The sequence below is a fragment of the Chrysochloris asiatica genome, unplaced genomic scaffold (genome assembly GCF_000296735.1).
Source record: "Chrysochloris asiatica unplaced genomic scaffold, ChrAsi1.0 scaffold00105, whole genome shotgun sequence".
Classification (NCBI taxonomy): Eukaryota; Metazoa; Chordata; class Mammalia; order Afrosoricida; family Chrysochloridae; genus Chrysochloris; species Chrysochloris asiatica.
Genome location: NW_006408623.1, coordinates 2,331,687 through 2,353,915, shown reverse-complemented (window position 1 = coordinate 2,353,915; position 22,229 = coordinate 2,331,687). Strand labels below are relative to the sequence as shown.

Below are 22,229 nucleotides of genomic sequence, written 5' to 3'. Positions count from 1 at the left end.
AAAACTATAGCACAAAACTCACAATTCTATAAAAGATCAACTTCCTGGTCTGGTTAGGGGCTGGTGGGAGCCCTAAGATATGTTGGTACCCTTCAAGCCTGGAACTGAAAACACGCTCAGCTTTCAAGTCAGCCAATAGACAGTCACCCCAATGGCAGTATTTGTCCCAAAACAAAGCTCAGATGACAAGGACGGTGGCAGGAAAGAGGTACTGATGAAAATACGGAGACCAGAGAGGAAGTGGGAGTTTTGCTGTCCATTAAGGGAATGGCCGCCAATGTTTATACACCAAAACTCTATAAACCAGACAGTGAGAACTGGTAAATATACTGTCATCTTTCATCCAAACCACAATAAAATGTTCACACCAAAAAATCACAAACTTGTAAACACCTTTTCCCATCCAGAGGGAGGGAGGGTGTGCGGTGTGAAATTTAAGCCTAGAAAGGGTTTGCAAATACATAGATAGGGAACATCTTCTTGCTGAAACCCAAGAGTCCAGTGTGAAAAAGTCGGGACACTGTGTGTAAAATCAGCCAGGATTTGAGACCCTGGCACTTGGGTTCAGACCATGCATGCCAGCATTCTGGGGAGCATGGGAATGAGTCTTCTGCCCAGGGACTGGGTGAGCCCAGCCCCAGCTACCCCTGAGCTGCCTTTTGCCCCTCGTCTGGTCTGTCACCAGGGTTGAGAAGCATGAAGCCAGCCTAGGGAGGGTCCTCCCTGGAGTTCAAGCTCACTAATGACCAACAGGCAGAGGAGGCTATAGTTGTCATCAAGTTGACCTTGACTCCTGGAGACCCCATGCCCGCCAGGATAGGACTGTTGTAACCCATAGGGTTTTCAAAAGTAGTTTTCTTCCTAGCCCCTCATAGTCTGGAAGCTCCAATTCAGCTTCCTAGAATCGCAGCTGACATCCCAGCTGACGCGGCTGGTGACCGCCAGTGAGGTACACCGGAAGGGGGTTGAACTCGAGTCTCCTGCATGATTGGAGTGCGTTCCACCAATGAGCTGCCCCTGCCCCCTTGGCCAGGTCTGTTGTTAAGAACTGTCCAGTTGGTTCAGACTCGTAGTGACCCTGTGGAGGGTTTCCAAGGAGCTCCTGGTGAGTTTGAACCGCTGACCTTGTGGTCCAAACAGACCTTGCTGGTCCAGTACTTTATCCCACAGTGCCACACCTGTTGTCACTAAATGCCATCAAGTTAGTCCTGACTCATACTGACGACCCTGTCTTGTATAAGGCTTCCACCAAGCAGCTGGTGGATTTGAACTGCCGACTTTGTGGGTGGTTCACAGTCCAGTGGTGATCCCTATAGCGCTATACCAGGAGCCCTGACCTGTGCTTTACAGGTCTAACCACTCTGAATTCCCAAAGAAACTAAGCCTTTCCCAAAAAGTGTAGGTCCTGAGACCCTGGCGTTTCCTTCCAAGCCGCCTTCTCCACAGAGGACGCACTGCTTGGTGTGGGCGTCGGCGTCCAGGGCTGACCTGCGTCAGATCTTCCAGCTTTCTTTCTTCTTGTCTTTATTTCTTTTTCTTTTTCTCAAACATCCCCTTTTGTTGTTGCCATGGGCACAGTTTTAAGAACTTCAGAAATACTCCAAAGAGGTCCCCAGTGGCCCTCATCTGTGGCACTCACCCCATGGTTGGCTACATCCCCTTGGTCCCTGAGGCTCTGCCCTCAAGAAGTCAGTTCCTCTCATGAGGCCAGCTGTCCCTCTGCCTCAAGTGGGGTGGGGGGCTTCAGGGCTGGACAGGGTGCCCTAGTCCCCGCAGCAGCATCAAGCACAGATACAGCCTGGGGGGGGTGGCCTGCTACAGTGGACAAGGGGACACAGATTCCAAGTAGCCAAGCCCCTCGAGTGTGTCTGTATTGTGGAGAAGAGGTTGCGGGTTGAGTTTTGTTTCCCGCTTTCCTTTGGATGTGGCCTTAGAACTGACTTCTCCTTTTATGCCTGGCACATACCTGCAGGCCTTAGGAGCCAGGGATGCACAGTCGCTAGCTGCCTGGGCTGTTTCGGGCACCCGGAGCCACTGGGGAAGGTTGCAGAGCTGTTTCTTTTTTTGCGTGCCACCTGATTGAAAGTCCAGGAAACAGACAAAGAGACGCCTGCCTGGTGTGGGGGCTGTGCCGGGCGAGGGACATGGCTGTGTGTCCTCACCTTTGGCTGAGGCTTGGGGGTGGGGGAGGATGGCAACTGTGAGTGGTCTGGGAGACTGAGGACCTTCCGATGTTACAGTAGTACTGCCTGCAGAGGGCGAGACCCTGTGTTGACTCTTTATTGTTGTTGTTAAGGAGTCAGTTCCTGCATAGGGTTTTCAAAGAACAGATGGTGGGTTTGAACTGTGACCTTGTGGTTCTCGGTCCTGGGCTGTTTCCTACTGTCAGCCAGTGTGTGCCCCAGGGGAATGTCCTGACTAAGGTGACCTAGTGGGGTGTAGGTCACTCACGGCGGGCATAGGTGGGGCCGTAGCTCACTGAGGACTTCACTGGGGGCGGCGGGCAACAAGCAGTTTGCTCCCCACTTGTGTGTGTCCTTTGACTGCGTCAGCTAGGCCTCTCGGGCTCCAGTGTCTCCTGATGCTGAGAGAGTCTCCGGCCCCATTCCTGAGGTGGGGAGTCAGAAACTGAGTCTAAGAGGGAACTTGAAGGTTCAGCTGTGCTTTCCAGGTGAGCTCACCGGACTCCCAGACCTGTCCTAGGGCAGACCCGTCATGACAGGGCATAGGAATGACTTAACAGGAAGATCTGCCAACTTGGGTTCAGGTCTTACCCCCACTTGCTTCCATTTCCTCCTGGGCCCTCCCATAGGGTCTTACCTGCATGAGGATTTAGATGAGAAAGGGGCCAGGACGACCCCCAACCCCACAGTCCTAATGGATGTGAATTTAGAGCTGTTGGTTTTATGGTCGCCATGTAGTGTGCAATGCACATGTTAAACGTGGTTGGCTGTCGATGACATCACAGCCGAGTTACCTGAGAAACGCTCATAGGTTGTTCTCTTGATACAATAAACTACTGCGAACCAGTAAAGGCAGCATGGCTGGCAGCAGAGGTGACAGCCACGTGACCTAGGGTCTGACCACTTCGGGTAGCTCTGAGCTCTTCCCCCTTCAGGAGCCATCGCTGGTCTGGTGGTCCCAGTTGGGCACTGTTTGCTCAGGAGACTGGGTTGGCAGTGGACAGCAGGTTTGAATTTGTAGATGACTGTCCAGTAGGTTCCTGACCAGCTCAGGACTTTGGAAGCAGAACTCTTGAATTCAGAATCTTGGCGATGCCAGGGGTCCATAGGAGTGGGGGCTGGGACCAAAGGGCCCAGAGCACTCATGGCAGGGACCCCAGGCAGCCAGCCGCCGCGGTGAGCAGCCCCCCTGCCAAGGAATTGGCGTATGGGTCAGGAACTTGTACCGGAGTGCTGGTCTACCCATCACACGCTGGGGAACCTGTTTTCTCTCGAGAGTCCCACCCGTAGAGAATCCATCTTTGACCAAATCTCTCAGTTTCTATCCTTGATGACAGCCCTGGAGAAGTCCCATGGGGAAGCCTGGGAGCTGGAGGGCGCTCTGTGGTCCAGGTCACGTCGCCTGACCCTTGGTGCCCACCAGAGAACCCAGCTCTGGAGGCTTCAGTGGGAACCGTTAGACGGGAAGGAAGTGCAGATGGCATGCCCCCTATCAGAAGGGGCAGCCATGATTTTTCCTCACGTAGGATTTGTTCCTTCTTCTGACCGTCCATGGGATCATCATTATTTGTCTTTGGTCCCCGGTGTGACATGGACTCTCAGTGTAGACTTGTCTTGCCCAAGTGACACAAGTACTCACCCCCCCCCCTTTTTTTTTTCCAAGACTGGGGTGGTGTAAGCACACACACACACAGACTGCAGAGGGAGGCGGTGGTCCTGGCAGTTCCAGGCTGGCGAAGGCCCTTTCCTGTAACTGTTGCCTAAGCTACAAGGGTCCAGGCCAATACAGACAGCGCCCGGACTCATTAAGACTCATTAGGATGCATGGCTTATTGATGAAGCTAATCTCTGAGATGTTTTTGGACCCTGTGTGTCCAAACCTCCTGTTCACACTCTGAGAATCCCAAACACACAAGGTGGGAAGGAGCTGAACTTCAGGTACCTCTGAAAGGGCTCTTCCACATTCTGGGGGCCATTTGTGTAGGCTCACGCCACCAGGAGCCCAGCCACTGTGTTGTTCAGAGGCCACAAGGCTGGACACGTTCTCCCAGACTCTTTGTTTCCTGGATGGGTTTGACATAGAATTTACATACCAGCCTTTCTTCGTCTAGTCGGTTCCAACTCATAGCTCCCCTGTCTAGGGTTTCCCTGGAGCAGCTGGTGGCTTTGAACTGTTGACTTTGTGCTTCTCAGCCCAGTGCTGATCCTACAGAACCACAGAAGGAGCCCTCCCTGTGGGTACCTCAGTGGTTTGTTATATATCCAGAGGTGTGTAACTATCAACACCTTTGTTGTTAAGTGCCATTGAGTCAATTCTGACTCATAGCAAACCTATATAGGGTTTCCGAGGAGTGGCTGGTGAGCTTGAACTGCCGACCTTTGCAGTCCGGCGCGTTATTCTTCAGTGGTACACCAGGATTGCACCACCTTTAGAACATCCTAATTGCCCCAAACAAACCCCGTTCTCACCACACACCAACACCTGACAGACATGCATCCACGTTTTCCCTATGGATTCTGCTTTCGTCACATCTGCTGTGGTTGGTCTTTGTATCTGCTGGTGGCCGTGGAGCTTTCGGACACCCAGGCTCCACCTTAGCCGGTGTCCTTCACCCTTTCCTGCTGTCAGCCTGGTTCTCACGCTGCTCTTCTCAGTCCAAGCCAGGTCCAAGACAGCACGGGGTAGCACCATAGGGCCGAGTTAGCTGAGCCTGTTCTGTGTGTGGACCCGGGCTTTGGACTGTTCTTCATTCTCCACACATGTTCCTTCCAGAGAGTTCCTGAGACTCTGGGCCAAGGCCCCAGGGACCTGATGTTCACTAAGATTGAAAGATCAACCAATCAAATAGGCGGAAGCCTGAGTGAGGGCAGGGGTTCCTCCAGAGAACAAGAAAAAGGCCGCATCAAACCATGAGGAGCTGACTGACTCACAGGGTGGTGCTCTGGACTATGGGCCAGCCAGGATTCTAGGGTCCAGGCATGCTGGGGTCAATTAATGATGTCTGCCACAAGCCGAGACTGGAAAATGGTTGATGTGCAATCTCCTGCCAGGGCTACTGACAAGTTGTTGTTAAGTGCCGTCGAGTAGCTTTCAACTCATAGTGACCACCAAGGAGCAGCTGGTGGGTTTGAACCAGGACTCCAGGTGGATTGGATCCAGTCCAGAGACACCTCACAAGAAAGGCCTGAAAACCCTGAGGAGGAACATTCTACACCAGGAGTTTAGTTAAGTTCTGTTGAGTCCGTTCCAACTCACAGCGACCCTGTCGAGGGCTTCCCAGGAGTGGCTGGTGGGTTTGAATCACTGACCTCACCAGCACATTACCCCACAGCGCCACACCAGGATTCCAGTGTGCTGGAGTTGTTGGTAGATGAGAACTTACTTCATGCTTTCGAGTTTGGGGTTGCCTACTGAATTGATTTTTGCTAGAACCCAGCCCATCCCCGTGGCATGCTGAGAAGCTGTGTGGGGGGTGTGTCTCAGATCTGAGATTCCCACTGGACGCGACAGGGACAAGCGTGATCTGTCAGTCATTGCTGCCTCTTCTCCCATGAATCACCATCAGCATGAAACTGGCTAATGGTTCCAAGCTACAACTGCCCTTGGTCCTCAGCCCATCCATACGTGGAACGTTACTAAAGGGCCCAGCTCCTCAGGACAGCGGAGAAAAGTGTTAAGTACCATTTGACAAAAATCTTAATCCACTCTATTTAATGTTGTTTTGAACCCGAGAACACCTTCCTGCCGGGGTGACACATGTATCAGAAGAGATCACACAAAGACCCCCATCCCAGAATTCCCGAGACACTGGGAAGGGAAAACAGGCCACTGGGCCTGAGAGGGCATCCTAGGAAGACCACAGAGGACGCCTACTTGCCAAAGGAAAAGGCGGCTTGCAGCTTCCATTAGTGACTGTTTATTTTTTTAATCTTAAGGTAGTGCCAGACTCTGCAATTCACGTTGAAATAGAATCCCATCGACTTGCAGCTCCCTGGCATGTTATCCCATCCTGCTCCCGACCCTTCCTCTGGCTCATCCCTCAGCTCACCCAGGCTGCCAAGGACAACACCTTCTAGGGTCTTCTGAGACTGGGGGCAGTCATTATGCACGTCTGCTTCTGCGGAAGGCCAAGCCACTGCAGAATATATGGTGGTGTTTCATTTTCATCTTTGATGGTCTAGAAGAGTTTGTAAAGAATAAGAAAGCTAAGCCATTTTCATATGGGAACACAAATGGTTATGAGCCAGGCTGCTAACCTCAGGGTAGCGGTTCAAAACTCCCAGCTGTTCCGTGGGCGAAAGATGAGGCTTTCTGCTCCTGTAAAGATTTACAGCCTCGGAAACACTACACAACCACCACACCATCACCATGGTGGAAGAGGATGTGGAATGAGGTTCTTCGTTGCTGATGTCAGATGGGTCGTACCAGAAAGATGTTGATTGGTTATGCAATGCTATCCAATTGGGTGGATCGTAAGTTATGGGCAACTCTGCAAAGAATGGGAATGCCAGAACATTACAGTGTGTTCACGCAGAGCCTGTACATAGACCAAGAGGCAGTCATTTGAACACAAAATCAGGCAAGGTGTTTGTCGGGGTTGTGTATCCCTCCACCGTACTTCCTCTGTGTGTATGCTGAACAAATCTGAGCAGCTGGGTTATTTAGAAGAAGAATGGAGCATCCGGATTGGAGGAAGACCCATTAGCAATCTGCCATATACAGATGATAACATCCTTATTTACTAAAAACGAAGAGGAGTTGAAGCACTTAACTGATGAAGATCAAAGATTACAGTCCTCTTCACACTGAGCCAACTTCATGATAAATGGAGAAAGAGTGGAGTTGTCAAAGATTTCATTTTACTTGGATCCATTATCCACACCCACAGAAGTAGCCAGTCAAGACATCAGACCACATAGTACGTTGGGCATGTCTGCTGCAAAAGACTTCGGGTACTAAGGTACACCTGGTCTCATATGCAAAAATCGGACCATAAGGATGACTGTAGACAGATTGATGCCTTTGAATTACGGTGTTGGTAATTCAAAGAGAGAACAAATCTGTCTTGGGACAAGAACAACCAGAATGTTCTTTGGAAGTCAGGGTGGCAAGACTTCATCTCATATACTGTGGACGTGGTATTTGGGGGCACCAGTCCCTGGACAAGGACTTCATTCTTGGTGTAGAGGGTCAGCACCACAAAGAGGAAGACTCTCGAGGCGGGAGAGGAGGAGTGACACATTGGCTGCAACAATGGATCCAGACTTAACAGTGATTGTTGGGGTGTTGCAGAGCCGCACACTGTTTAGTTCTGTGGTGTAAAATGATCACTACAGGTCAAAGCTCTGTGTGCATAGCGTCTCTATGAGTCGGTACCACCTCAGTGGCCCAGAACACCACCAGTAGACATTGGCCTGAGAAATGATCTGTTAGCTGGGAGACAGCAGCTGTCTGGCCTGCTGACATGAACCTGTTCCTATTGAGACCTGGATGCAGGTGACACCTCTCTTTAGAGGCATGTTGTTGTTGTTAAGTGCCGTCAAGTTGGTTCCGACTCATAGCGATCCTGAACAGGGTTTCCGAGGCTGTAAATCTTTACAGGAGCAGAAAGCCTCATCTTTCTCCCGTGGAACAGCTGGTAGTTTTGAACTGCTGACTTTGCGGTTCGCATCCCGATTCGTAACCACTACGCTACCAGAGCTCCTTGATCCTGGCAAAGCCCAGTAAGCCTCTTATTCTCCTTCGGGTTCCCCAGAGTCCTCTGTCTCCTGTTGGACTCAATTTTGGCTCCCCTGCTCCCCCTACCACCAGCACCTCTAGTCTGCTCAGTGGCCCACCCTCGGAGCTCAGCCCTGGTTGCCCCCACCACACCCCCCACCCCCACTTCCCACCTTGTTACACTGAGTTCATGGCTGGAGACCTACGCCTGGGACCTCCCAGCTCTGTTGGCTGTGTTCTGCATGCCCAGCCTGGAGGAGGCTAGGGCGGGCTCCACCAAAGAGAACAGTGAGGGAGGCAATCGCTAGGCAACCTGGAGTTTGTTGCCCAGGTAACAGGGACCAGGCACCAATGCTGCGGACAGACATATTGTGGTTTTTCTCCCCCACTTCCTCCCAGATGCCTGGGATGCCTCCGGAGTCCCCCATGTGCCCCGGGCTGCATTCCTGTTGGGTTGCTTTTTAATTAACAACTTGGATTTCTGAATTGTATCCTGTACTCTGCTTAACCCTACAACCCACCCCCGCCGGAAGTCAGCCCTGGGTTGGAGGGAGGGAGGAGGCTGTGTAGAGGAAGAACCCTTTGGGGTGACCATTCCACAGTTATTTCTCAGCAGCCGGGAGGGCAGGGCGCAGGTAGAAGCTGTAGTATTTGTACATTATAGTACATCATCAGGGCCTTGAATCCTGAGCCTAGTTTCATCTTAAAGGTCCATGCTCTTGGGCACTTTGAGTCTCAGACACACCTCCACATCTATGCCCCTAAGAATGGAGGGGGAGCATCGAGGCCAAATAAGCACAAACCTCTGACCCCTGTCAAGGGTCAGGCCTATGAGCTCTGCTAGCCAACCGTGCCTTAGCTAACCAGCAGGCAACTGTTAGACCAAAGTTAGCAGGTACCACTGGCCGCCCTGGGCCCCTGGGCATGCTAGGGTTGAGGTTCACCTAGACACCCTGCTCTGGGGTCCTAGGTCTTGGATCCCCCCAGGGCAGGGGTGTTGGATCCACGATGTTGGCTAACTGCAAATGGGGTTGGCTGTAGAGGCCTGGCCTGGCCCAGCGGGGAGCAAGAGCTTTTGAAGTAGACTCCGCAGACCGTCCTTCTGAGGTCAGAACAAAGACCTGTCTTTACTCCGCTTCAAAGAGACCATTGTCCTGGCCCTCTGCAGCTGTGGCTGGGGTCACACCCTCTCAGGGCAGCAGAGCAGGGGTTATGTGGGCTCCACAGTTCGCTCTCTCCAGTGTCCCAAGGTCCCTAGTTCCATGTGGGACTGCAGACCCGAAGTTTTCTTTTTCAGCCCCTCACTGAAATGATAAACAAGCTCCAGGAGCCGTGTGAGGATTCTGGGAAGTGTGTGAGCTGTGTGGTACAGACCACCTGGATGCATGGCTGACAGAACCAGGACAGGAGGGGACTGTGGGCAGGCCCAGCATGGAACTCAGCTGTACTGGCTTGGGCCACTCCAGTGTGTCACCCACCAATGCTCACATTTGTGGCACCTCAGAGCTCTAGTGTGCGTCTGAAAGCGTGAAATGCTGGCTTGCTGTTTTATTTTCTGCCTGTTGATCGCAGGGATGGGGTCCCTCCTCAAGACCACGTGTGGCTGTCACCCAACCAGGATGTGGTTGTGGTCCATCGAGATACATATTCGGGGAGATACCCTTCTGGCGTAGGGACTTGAGAGAATGGTTTCTGAGGTGTTAGCCTCTGCCACTGAGGTTGATGGTTGTCTCTGGGAATGTTCCCACGGGACTGAAGATTTTGCCTGCCATCCTGTTGAGTTCTGGGTGGAGGCTGGGCAGGTCTGTTTTGGGTTCTGTGCAGCATGGACGGAAGGCCAGCTGGGCCCCCGCCCACACCACTGGGGACATTTGTGGGTCTCTAGCTGCCCCAGCTCATCAGGCAGTGTGACCTGAACGCTTCTGTTTGGTGTGGCATTGCAAAGTCATTTGAACTGCAATGTCGGTGGTTCAAATCAAGCTCACCAGCTGCTCCTTGGAAGCTCTCTGCAGGGTTGCTATGGGTCGGAACCGACTCAGTGGCACTTCACAACATCAGCAGGCAGCCCCAGCTCATCAGGCGCTGTGACCTGAAACGCTCTGTTTGGTCTCCTAGTCACTGGGTGCAGATTGCTTGCTCGTCTCGGCCTGTCTCGGGAGTTCTGCTCCACCCCTCCTCGGACATTTCTCTGGGAGCTCCCTATTCTTCTTTACCCACGCATGCAGATGCTGATGGTATCTGGTCCCTATCTGTCCTAGGTGTTGACAGATGGAGTCCTCTCCATCTCCAGTTCACAGAGGGTCAGACACAGCCTTAGGAAACTCGTCCTCATTGAATGGTGGGTGGCCACTGAAGTTGACAGCAGCAACCCTAAAGTCCAGTGAACTCCATATTACTTATTAGTGATTTACGAGGTCTGCCAGGCCACTTCCCAACCCTACCACTAGTGTCCAGCTCAACTCCGGGGCCTGGAGGGGAGGCTGGCTGAGATGAGAGTTGGGAGAAAGCTTCCCGTGTCGTTCCCCAACACCCACCCTGCACCCCTGTTCCCATGTGAGCCCCACCCTGGATGTCCTCCCTTCCACAGGTATCCGTCCCCAGATCATGAACGGTCCCCTGCACCCGCGCCCGCTGGTGGCGCTCCTCGACGGCCGGGACTGCACTGTGGAGATGCCCATCCTGAAGGACCTGGCCACGGTGGCCTTCTGTGATGCCCAGGCCACTCAAGAGATTCATGAGAAGGTGGGCGCCCCTGTCCTGTAGAGCCGAGTGGACAGCATTCCTATCTCTCTGGCCCAAAGCACAACGTGTCATAATTGGGGATTGGAATCTGGGGTCCCCAAGCTGACTCACCGTTCTGATCCTGGGGTCTTCCTCTCTGTCACAGGTGCTAAACGAAGCTGTGGGCGCCATGATGTATCATACCATCACCCTCACCAGGGAAGACCTGGAGAAGTTCAAGGCCTTGAGAGTGATTGTACGGATAGGCAGCGGCTACGACAACGTGGACATCAAGGCTGCTGGCGAGCTGGGTGAGGGCCGGAGCGGCGGCTGGCTGCTCAGGTGGTCTTGGGGAGGAAGTCAGAACGTGGACAGAAGGGACTGTTCTGGCTGGGCAGTGGACACTTTCAGAAGGGCATCTTTTAAGCACCTTGTCAATCATGGCACCCAAGTGACAAAGGTAGACATATCCCTCCAGACCTTCACCTTGAGGAAGGGCTTTGGCAGGGACACCAGGGAGCCCAGGACACCCAAGTCTGCCTTTCCTCACACAGGCCAGGCGCTAAGGGAAGGGTGGGGGCTTCATACCTTGCATGTTTACGGGTCTTTTACTACTTCACCCACCACGTCCTAGAAAGTTGACTTGAAGATGGAAACACCCCCCATTTGCTGAGCTCCACCACCTTGGGCCATCACTGTGAGTTTCAGGGGCTCTATGGGGTCAGGGGAAGGAGTGGCTCTGAGTCCTCCCCACGTCCTGGAACCTACGCTTCCTTGTTACCACCAAGTTTGCATCCAGCCTCGGTGCCAATGCGAAGCCTCTTTGTGGCAACAGAGAAAGAATGCTGCTCACGAAGTGTGTGCCCATAAACACAGTGTTTTTCTTGTACAAGATTGCTCATGTTTGAGGACATGTGTTCCCTTGAGCAGAGCAGATGTGGTTTCATGAGCAAAGGGTCTTCCCTCCTCCACACACCACCTCACCTGGCCCCGGGGGTTTACCCTTTACCTTGCACCATGACACCCCGGCCCCTTCCTCCTGACACAGCGCTGGGCTGGTCCTCTGGAGCCAGAGGTGGTTCTCATGAGCAGCCTCAATGCAGACAGTGAGGGGCTGGGACAGGCTTGGAGAAGTCGGTTCCCTTCCAGGAGAGTGGACTGGGGGTTCGTGTCCTTGGGCTCCCTATTGTGAGGTGTGTGAATGGCTGTCAGTGGTGGAGTTTCCATTGGTCACCTGTCACCTCTGATACTGAGCTGCCGGGACATGGGCCCTTTTTCAAGATGGGTCTTACCATGTAAGAGCAACTTCAGTCCAGGTGGTGTTTTGTCTCCAAATGTACACCACACCTGCTTGGTGGTGGCAGCCCTTCCGTGGACTTACCTGGGGCTGAAGACAACACATGACCCCGAAGGTCATGGCTATCTATGATGAAAACTGACAGGGTTTCCCATCAAGCCTTAGAAAGTGGGGCTCACTGAGTCCTAAGATTGAGCTCGCTGGCAGTAGGTGTCCCGTACTCCGCAAACCACCTGGGACCTACCTGTTGCAGCTAGGGTACGAACCTGAAGCATGCAGAGTGACCGTGCCCCACTTGGCCTGAACACACACAGGAAGTCAGGACATGGCCAGCATGGACCCACCCGTTCCTGTCAGGGTTGAGCTGAGCTCCCCTAGGGTTTTCAGTGGCTGGTTTTCGAAAGTAGGTGGCCTTTCCCCTAAGGTGCCTTTGGGCTCGAACCATCAACCTGCTGGTGCCTTCGTGCACTGACCAGGACAGAAAACAGCTGGGTAAGGTACCCCAGGCGGCTCAGAGTGTCCACAAGGCTCAGCCACACTGCGGTTAGGAACAGGTCATCGGGCCACCAGTTCAGAAGACGGTGGAGGATTTGAAGGATTGTGCTGACCCACACCCATGTGACTACATAAAGTGTTGTGAATTCTACCTGGAGGATCAGAGAAGGTGCTGGTGTCTTTCGCTATTGAGGCAGGACAGCCTTCAGGATGTCTCTGTCATGGTTCCAGTCAGACACACACACACACACACACACACACCCGTTACTGGACACGAGCTCTCTGGCAGGTACCGGGTACAGGCTGGACAGTATCCCGCCTCAGTCTCCCTCCCTGGATAGGTTTGTGTGATTCCCTGGTCACACGTGGACCTGTGTCCAGTGTCTGTCCTTGGCACTGCTCTCCTGGGCTGTACACACAGATCGTGCCCAGGGGCCATCTAAATGTAAATGGTTCCCAGCCGGACCTTCCCACAGCTTTTTGCCAGAACAGACAGAACCTCTCAGAGGCACCACGGTGGTGGCATCTGGTCTCCTCAGCCTGGATTTGAGACCATAGCTCCATCGTCCGCAGTCAGTTGTGTGGATCAGCCCTGCGGGGGTGTTCTGCCCCCCACCCCTGTTGTCAGCTGCCTCTGGGCTGGTGTCCCTGTTTACAGGGTTGGCCCGCCAAGAGCTGTAGGGTTTTCATTGGACCCTGGGCGTGGGACATAGTGGCCAGGTGTTGTCCCCCCCACCCCACCCCCAGTCAAGAGGTGAAGAGCCCCGGTAAATAAGCAGACCTCAGGGAACACGGCTGTGCCCGGAGTCCCACACTCACTCCAGTCGCAGTGGACCCTAACCTTAAACTCTGCCTTCCAGGGATCGCCGTGTGCAACATCCCTTCTGCTGCCGTGGAGGAAACTGCTGACTCTACCATCTGCCACATCCTTAACCTGTACCGGAGGAACACGTGGCTGTACCAGGCGCTTCGGGAGGGCACGCGGGTCCAGAGCGTTGAGCAGATCCGAGAGGTTGCCTCAGGGGCCGCCCGCATCCGCGGGGAGACGCTGGGCCTCATTGGCTTTGGTAAGTGTGTCGTCCCTCTGCCCTCGCCCCATCACCTTGTTCCTGAGAATGCTGGACTCCTGTAGCAGTAGGTGCTGCCCATCATTTGCTACCTTGTTGGCTAATTTGCCCCAGCAGAGGGTGGCAGGGGGCTTGGGTTGGATGCTACCAGTTTAGTGAGCGCTGGGCCTGCCTTCCAGAATCTAGTCCCCAAGCTGAGCCTCAGCCCTACTTGTACCACAGAGCAGAATGGAGGCGGCCGGGACCGGCGCCCTCTGGATGTGTGCACTGTCGAGTCCTCTGTGCGTGCTTGCAACAGGAAGCCATACAGACAGACACCTGAGAGTTAGGTCTGGGGCATTCCAGCTACTCAGGAGAGCCGGGCACCAGCGTGAGGGAGCTGGAAAGGGTTGGGTGTGTTCAGGAGGCATTCCGGAGAAAGTCATCTTGTTGAACTACACGTCGCCCTTTACTTAGGACGGTGTTCCTTTCTGATGGTTTTCATTATTACTTCATCTCATTGTCATTGACTTTTGGGGTCACATGAGAAAGATAACCAGCAAATTAACACACACACACAAAAGGTAGATGCAGGTTGTACAATGACTGGACCTGTGGTGACTATGTTTGCAGCGCCCTCTGCTGGCCATTGCTGAGCCTTCCTGTGGGCTAGAATGAGGTTCCTGGTGGATTATGAACCTTAAATCCTCCTGCTTGCCCCCAGTAGGGTGACCTCTGCCTCTGGCTGTCACAGATGGTCTCTCTGGAGTCCGTCTTTGGCCCTTACATGTATTCAGGCCTGTCCTGCTGGGCTGCTGCCTTGGCCTTTTCTGGAGCTGACATGGGAGGGGGCCCTGATTGCTGCCGACATCTCTACCAGGGACTAAAATCAGCTCATGTCCTGAAAGCACAATGACCTGGGCAGGGGCATCCCAAGCTTTGCCTCAGCCAGTGCTAGCCATGCTGGACCAGAGGAAGCCAGCTGAAGTATATTTAACAGGTCAGGACTGGCTTTTCATTACATTGCAGACAGACTGAAGTAATAGGTATTATATACACTCGTTGGTTAGCAAACCCGATGATTCCAGTGAAACCGTTAGGGATTGTGAACCTTCAAGGAAGAACACCCGGTCACAGCGGCGGCACCATCCGTATCTGTCAGCCTGGGCTTGGCTGGACTTAGGAAGCCATGTTCTCACATGGATATCTGCGGAAAAAGGCAGAGGCCCCAGGGCAGCATGGGTAGTCACCGTATGAAGCTTGATCTCCTGGCACCACAAGCTGGGGTCTGTGGGAGGAGCTGACTAGTTCCAGGTGACGATCGGTATGCACGCAGACAGAGACCTGCGGTGGACCGGGCCTTACAGGACATTGATCCCGCCCTTTCTTGTCATAAGGATTGATGTCCACGTGCCCTGTGCTCTGGTCCACCGAGACAGCTAGTAGTTCTGATCCTTCTACCGGTGACATCAGGAGTAGTCAACTATAGTGAGGCAGAAAGGTCATCCATACTTAAGAGACATGGATTCATGAGCCCTTCTTCCTGGTTCTGTGCATATTCCAAAATGTTCATAATGACGTTTAAAAGAAAATCACAATAGCCCTGTGATGTCACACTGGCACTCTTGTCCCTGAGTCAAGACCCTTGGGACCCCTGGCGGTGTCGGTCTCCACTGTCACTAACTCTTGGCCACAGCAGTAATGGACGTGATAAAGCTGGTGGTGGGGCGCCAAGCAGACAGGAAGGGGCGTAGACTCTCACCCAGACACTCTGTCTCCGCACAGGTCGCACGGGGCAGGCGGTTGCTGTTCGAGCCAAGGCCTTCGGATTCAGCGTCATCTTTTATGACCCCTACTTGCAGGATGGGATCGAGCGGTCCCTGGGCGTCCAGAGGATCTACACGCTACAGGACCTGCTATACCAGAGTGACTGTGTGTCCCTCCACTGCAGTCTCAATGAACATAACCACCACCTCATCAATGACTTTACTATCAAGCAGGTAATGACAACGCTCAGACCGCGCAAGCCTCTGGGGGAAACTGACGGTACTGCTCTGGGCATAGGCGGGGACGTGCACCAGAGCCAGGAAGGAGTACATCCTCGGAGGCAAACGGGGTGAGCCATGCAGAGCAGCCGCCTCCTCATGTCAGCCAGGCCTGGCCTCCACAGACCCCAGGCTGGACAGACATCCCCAGTCCTGCAGCTGCTGACACACACAAGCGAGTTGCACCCATCTGTTGTCTGAGCCTTGGTGTGAAGTCTGCTGGTGAGGTAGTTAGTTGTCTGTGTAACAGGCTTCATTTTTTCTTGTCCCTTTAGATGAGGCAAGGAGCATTCCTGGTGAATGCAGCCCGCGGTGGGTTGGTAGACGAGAAAGCCTTAGCCCAAGCCCTCAAGGAAGGGCGGATACGAGGGGCAGCACTAGACGTGCATGAATCGGAGCCTTTCAGGTGGGTGTGGTAACCTGGGAGCCAGCAGGGTGGACTCTGTACCTTCACTATTGTGAGTGCTGGGCTGACTGGAGTCTCACTCCATGTAGAGGGGACCCGGCAGCATGGGTGGGCAGGCCTCCCTCCCATGGACTTGTGCTGATCCATAGTTTGGTCTATGACTCTCACCCCCTAGGGTCAGCAGTTCATGTTCCCAAGGGGCCGGGGGTGGGGGGGACGCATGTTCCCAGAGCTGCATCTCACAGGTTCTCATCTGCATCACCCAGCTTCGCTCAAGGCCCACTGAAAGACGCCCCGAATCTCATCTGCACGCCCCACACGGCCTGGTATAGTGAGCAAGCCTCACTAGAGATGCGGGAGGCCGCTGCCACCGAGATCCGCAGGGCCATTACAGGTGAGCCAGCCCTACAGGCAGGATCCGCGAAGGTGAAGGTGAAGGTGTCCAGTCTACTGTTACGTGTGCAACTGAGCTGGGTTCATGTGAGAGGAAACCAAGTCCTTTTGGGCTTGGGTGGTGGGGCGGTAAGCCAGAGCTGAGAAGCTCAAGTCTTTAATGTCCGTTCTCTGTATCCATACAAACAGACGTAGGTGTGACTAAGTCATTCTGACCCTTCAAAAATGACTGACTTCAATGATCTTGTGGCAGGTCGCATCCCAGAAAGCCTAAGAAATTGTGTGAACAAGGAATTCTTTGTTACAACAGCTCCCTGGTCGGTAATAGAACAGCAAGGAATTCATCCAGAGCTCAACGGCGCCACCTACAGGTGAGCAGGGACGTGCTCTGTCTGCTTGGTGCTGCCCCCTGGAGGCAACTTTGGAGGACTTTCTCTCCCTGGGTTCTTAGATTAGCTCCTGGGAAACCTGGGGGTCAGCAGAGCAGAGCACACTGCCTTTCATTTCAAAGCCACATCAATACCAGAGGGTGTCTAGGCTTTAAGGGCACAGATGAAAGTTTCAAGGAAAGATCCTGTGATTGTGTTTTCTAATCGCAGTTTCCGTCCAAGCATGCCATGATCAACAATAATGATAACGTATGTGGGATATTTAAGATTGGACAAGGATAGGGAAGTTAGGTGTATATCGTTATTGATCCCAGCTGCCAAGAAACTAGCCCCCTTCCCCATGGCAGCTGAGGCTGTCATCTCTGCCAGGGCTGCTGTGAGCGTTTTTGCCACGTTGCCAACATAAAAGCCCAATGAGGAATCTTTGTGGCTTCAGTCACATACCCTCTAAGGCTACTTGAAAGATTCAAAGTTTGTGGAGCGAGGGAAAGAAAGCCTTGCACATTTCCCACAAACTTTTGAAGCCCCTAAGCATATGCTCTGGAATTTCTACCCAATCTAACATGGTGACAGGGGGCTCTGCATCTCCATTGTAAGGGTTTGGTGGGAAAATAGTATCATTATATAGTACTGGCCAGGAATCATGGTCCTAAGAAATGTTTAAATACAGATTATGTTCTAGAGGTGCCTAACATTCCATGTTCTCTTACAGCCAGCACCCCGGGTGTCCGATGAGGTGCAGTTGGGGGTGGTGGGGTGATGGGTGTGAGCCAGCTTCCTTCCAGAAGTGCTCACCATTGGTCTGGGCAGTTTCTATTGTTGGGTTTACTGTACCTAGGTCCCTGGTCTCTGAGGAGTGGCTTGTGGGTTTGAACTGCTGACCTTGTGGTTAGCACACCACTGTTTAACACCACAACAGGACTCATTTTTAAAGTTAAGTGTCCCTGAAGGAGCTCTGGTAGCAGAGTGGTTACCTGAAAGTCAGCAGTTCAAAACTACCAGCCGTTCCACGGGAGTAAGATGAGGCTTTCTGCTCCCACAGAAACTATGCAGGGACACTGAGTCTGAACCAACTGCACGGCACACTACCATCACCACCCAAGTGTCCGTGAATTGGTTCTGACCCATAGGAACCACCAGCCTTGTGGTGTCCTCACCAGGAAGTACTAAGGTTTCATCTAGATTTGACCTGTTTCGGCACCTGGCAGTCTGAAGGGCCCAGGCTTTGACCTCCATTTCCTGTGCTTGGCAGGTATCCAACAGGTATTGTGGGCGTGGCTCCAGGAGGACTTCCTGCTGCTATGGAAGCCATCATCCCCGGAGGCATCCCGGTGACTCATAACCTCCCCACAGTGGCACACCCTTCCCAAGCCCCTTCTCCCAACCAGCCCACAAAACATGGGAACAATCGTGAGCACCCCAAGGAGCAATAGCAGAGAATGCTAAGGGGAGTCGTTCGTGTAAACCTAGGACCAAGAGACAGTGAGCAATAGAGATCTTCGCGGAAAGGGATTGGACCATCATCCTCACCGATTCTGGACCTGAGGCATGCTAACCTACACCGGAGCTGGAAGCCGAGAAGCCGGAGATACCATTTGCTGTGCGTGCGTGGAAAGACTTGGGTGTGATTTGTTAACGACCAACTTCTGTTAGTGTGTGTTCAGTTTCTCATCTGCATCCAATCACCAAGAATAAATAGCTCTTTTTCCTTTCTCAGTCCCTTGGGCACAGCAGGTTCAGAGCACCTCGCTCTAGAATATTCATCTAGAGTTCCCACCATCAAAATGCGAAATGAAAAGAGGAGGTCCCCTCCCACCACCCCTATGACTCTAGTCCCTTTGGTCCCTGGGGGCTGCTGGCCTCTTCTGCTAACAGGGGTGAACTTGGACTGAAGTCAGCACCCCCGGACTGTGGACTGAGCAGGCAAGTTGACTGTAGGTTCAGTAATACCCTCTAATGATGCAAAAAAAGAAAGAAAAAAAAGAGTATTGAGTTTCACAAGTTGTTTGTACTCAAATATATTTTCTCAGTTTCAGATCCTCAGCTATTTTATTGAGTGGAAAGTCTTGAACTGAAAGGGTTCAGGAATAATGTTGCATTTCCTTATGTCTCAGGAAACCCTTTTTATGGTAACTTGTCAGATTGTCTATGAACAAACCCACTTTTTTAGACATTGATAAAAGTCTTCTTTTCTTCACGTGATATTTTATACAAGAACACTTCAGATGTGTTATTAGATGTGACTGATTTTAACAAATCCTATTAGATTTGTATCCACTAGCTACATGTTATATTCATAGTCTTTTGTGAATCATCGCCTTTTTGTTTTAAAAGATGGCCTATTTTGAGCCTTTGTATAGGTACATTCCTGTTTTTGTGACAAAAACAAACAAACAAAAAAAACAACAAAAAAAAAAACCTTTCAAGCTGTCCCAACAGAGAGATTCTGGCTATCGGAAGTATGTTTTGTTTTAGTGTGAGCCACTGTTACCGTGTTTGTTTATTGTAAAGGTGGACATTTAGTGTTCAGTGCAGTTTTCAATAAAAAAGTAATAAAACTTTTCGTTAAGTTCTGAAATTCCAATGTAAACCTCCTCTCCTGTTAACAAGTAAGTACCATTGAGTTGGTTCCAACTTAAGTGACCCTGTGTATTGGGTTTCTGAGGAGCAGCTGGTGAATTATCCAGCCTTGTTAAATGCCAGTAGTCAAAGTTGGTTCAAACCAACTGTGCAGACCAGCGTATGACCCACAGCACCACGCCAGGAACCCAGACTAACAATAACTTCTTTTCTATCTGTTTATGACACATTTCCCAATCATTCCTTATCATGAAATATGGGTTACAACTCAATCAATTCAAGAAGCAAAATTAGTCACGTTTTGATTTTAATTTACCCAAAAGCAAAATTCCCTGCTCCAATAAGGATGAGGGGAGATGAATGTCCAACTTGGAGGAAAGGGAGTGGTAACCAGTATTTACAACGTTGTGTTCAAAAACCACGTCAGCTATTTCCATAGACTTGTAGGGACTTTGGTTACCAACATCAATCACATGCAGTCATTTCAGGTACCAACACCCTTCCTCTTTCAGCTCTTTCCATTAAAAGAAAAAAACACACGAAACAGCTTAGAGCATTTGGCTGAGGTTCACTCACTTCCAATCAATCAACCACCAAAAAGGAACTAGGGATTACTCCATCCCAGGCCATTAGACATTCAGACCTATGGCCTGAGATCATCTCAGGATAAAAGTATGGCTGTTGAGTAATTCAAGAGCTTAATGTAGTGTTGACTGGCCATTACAAGGCCAAATTTTGCAGCAGCAAATCTGGTTGGCAGGAGTCTCTCCCACGTGGTCACCCCAGCAGCCGTTGTCAGCTGCCCTGCAGACCATGAAAGGAGACTTACACTGGAGGAGACTCACTCAGGTGCCGCAGTAAGCAGGACAGGGGTCTTACCAAAACTTAACCTGCTGCTTAAATTACCGAGAACAGACCACAGACGATTTGTACAGAAGCACTGGGAACAATGATGTTTACCGTTCTACCAACTTCGTTTATGGGGAATGATTTTCGTTTCAGGCTTTAGCAGGCAGCAATGTGGTCCTTTTCTGCTAGAAGAACCTTTCACTGAGTGTTGAGAGCAGGGGGGCGGTTTTTTGTGTTTAGTATTCCAGCATCAAATGAAGTACGCATTTCACTACCATCGAAGCAGAATTCAGAAGAAAACAAGCAAATATTTATAGAGGTTTTCACAGCCTTTTCATCAAAAGAAAGAAAAAATTACATATTACATATTTTATATATATGGCATCTTTACAAATTCCTTGCCACATACTTTTCAGGACACAGCACTGTATGTGTCCCTGAGAGAGGTTTGACATTTGCCCAGTATTAAACCTGAAGTGGTCAAATAATACTTTTTACAAAAAGTTCTCAGATTATGTGAAAGCTCTCAAGAATACCCACTGAGAAATTCATTCTATGATGCATTAAAACCACCTTATTGCATTTTTAAAAACTGTATTCTGTACTGAGCTGGTATCCCATTAGTCTATGTAAGGCATGCCCTTCTAACAGGATTTGTTTAGAGCAGAAATGGAAGTGACAGGAAGAATCAAAAAACCCTCATTGTCAATCAATCCGGTCTAATTGAATACACTCCATTGTGCTACAAGCGTTCAGGGAAGGCATATTCGTGAACAGGCTGCTGCCAAGAGTCTAGAATAAATGCCCTCATTTAGGTCTAACCAACGAATATCTCAATACTGAAAGGGGAACAGCAGAATTAAAAAGATCTAGTAATTAAAAAATTAAAACTATGAGGTCACTCAAAAACAAAAAAACGCTTAGCTTTTACTTGTGGTTTGTTCCTTAAAGATTTGATTTTATTGGGCACAACAGGGACTAAATTAAAATAGCTGGTTTATTTTTATGTCTTAACTGAATAATTTATATGAAAAAAAATGTCATCTCTAATGAGCCTTCGTATGTGGACTGGAAGTTGAAGTAGAATGCCAGGTTCTACTGCAGACTTTGTCTCCAAGGAACAAAGTCCCCTCCCATGTGCCCATGCTGGGGGTGGAGGTGGGGTGGGGGGTGTCTCACTATGAAGATGCTGGTACAATTTTTCCTATTACACAACTTCTTACACAGCCACATGCGTTACATTATAGACAGATGTACAATCTGAGGAAGGGAGAGTTCTGTCTTCATCCAACTCATTTTTCCAAACTGTACTCAACCTAACACAGTTCTCCATCTCCCCATGCAGCAGATGCACCCACCCTCCCCCCTCCGGCCTGAAGTTCACGGTGGCACTTGGAGCAGAGCCTGCCGGGTGGGCTTCATGCCATTCCCTGACATCCTGTTGGGAGCACCTCACTAACTGTGGGGGTGATGGGTCCGGTCCGGTGCCTCTGTGTCATTCGTCTTCATCATCCTCGTCTTCCTCTCCATCTGACAGGGACGTGCAGGGCCGGATTTGTCGGTAGCGGTCAAGCCATTTTTCTACCATCTGGGTGACTAGGGGGTGATTGCGCCTGCGGGAGCTTTTCTGCAAGGCGACGAGAGCCCCTCCCTCGGTCACACAGCAGTCCAGCCACTGCCTGAGCAGCTTTTCCCGCTGCTCCTCGTTGCCAAGCTTTGAGGGAGGGTGGAAGCAAAGGGAAAAGAAAGAAGACTTCAACAGGGTGAAGGCAGGGCAGCAATTAGTGAAACGCCCAAGCATCAGACTTTCATGTCTGGAAACTGCAGCAGACTGTAAGCCTCTGGTTCAAACGGCAAGCCCGCCAACCACACTCCCTGGAAGCCCTATACAGGGGCGCTATGAGGCACAACTGACTTGCAGGCACTCAAAACTTGAAATTTTTTTTTTCTTAAAAAAAAAAAAAAAACCGGGAGAGGAGGGTCAGGGTGGTGCGGTTAGCCAATAGGAATCTAAGATGATGGCAAAGGGCGGTGGGAAAAGCCAGCTGTAAGCAGATGGCTCTGTAGGTTAGCGCAGAGGACAGGCACAGACTCGGTTCATGGATA

General features: G+C 51.4%; 2 protein-coding genes across 2 annotated transcripts in view; one reads left to right on the top strand and one right to left on the bottom strand.

Annotated features, from left to right (window-relative positions):
* The window catches only part of CTBP2 (C-terminal binding protein 2), a 156,287-nt gene extending 137,790 nt beyond the window's left edge, over window positions 1-18,497 (top strand). Inside the window, exons 4-11 of the mRNA XM_006867429.1 lie at window positions 10,490-10,644; window positions 10,790-10,934; window positions 13,276-13,482; window positions 15,247-15,461; window positions 15,782-15,912; window positions 16,179-16,306; window positions 16,559-16,676; window positions 17,947-18,497. Of these exons, the coding sequence (XP_006867491.1) occupies window positions 10,490-10,644; window positions 10,790-10,934; window positions 13,276-13,482; window positions 15,247-15,461; window positions 15,782-15,912; window positions 16,179-16,306; window positions 16,559-16,676; window positions 17,947-18,127 (1,280 nt within the window). The 3' untranslated portion in view covers window positions 18,128-18,497. The remainder of the gene's footprint in view (window positions 1-10,489; window positions 10,645-10,789; window positions 10,935-13,275; window positions 13,483-15,246; window positions 15,462-15,781; window positions 15,913-16,178; window positions 16,307-16,558; window positions 16,677-17,946) is intronic.
* Window positions 18,498-21,618: 3,121 nt separating this feature from the next.
* The window catches only part of ZRANB1 (zinc finger, RAN-binding domain containing 1), a 51,591-nt gene continuing 50,980 nt past the window's right edge, over window positions 21,619-22,229 (bottom strand). Inside the window, exon 9 of the mRNA XM_006867428.1 lies at window positions 21,619-21,837. Within this exon, the coding sequence (XP_006867490.1) occupies window positions 21,619-21,837 (219 nt within the window). The remainder of the gene's footprint in view (window positions 21,838-22,229) is intronic.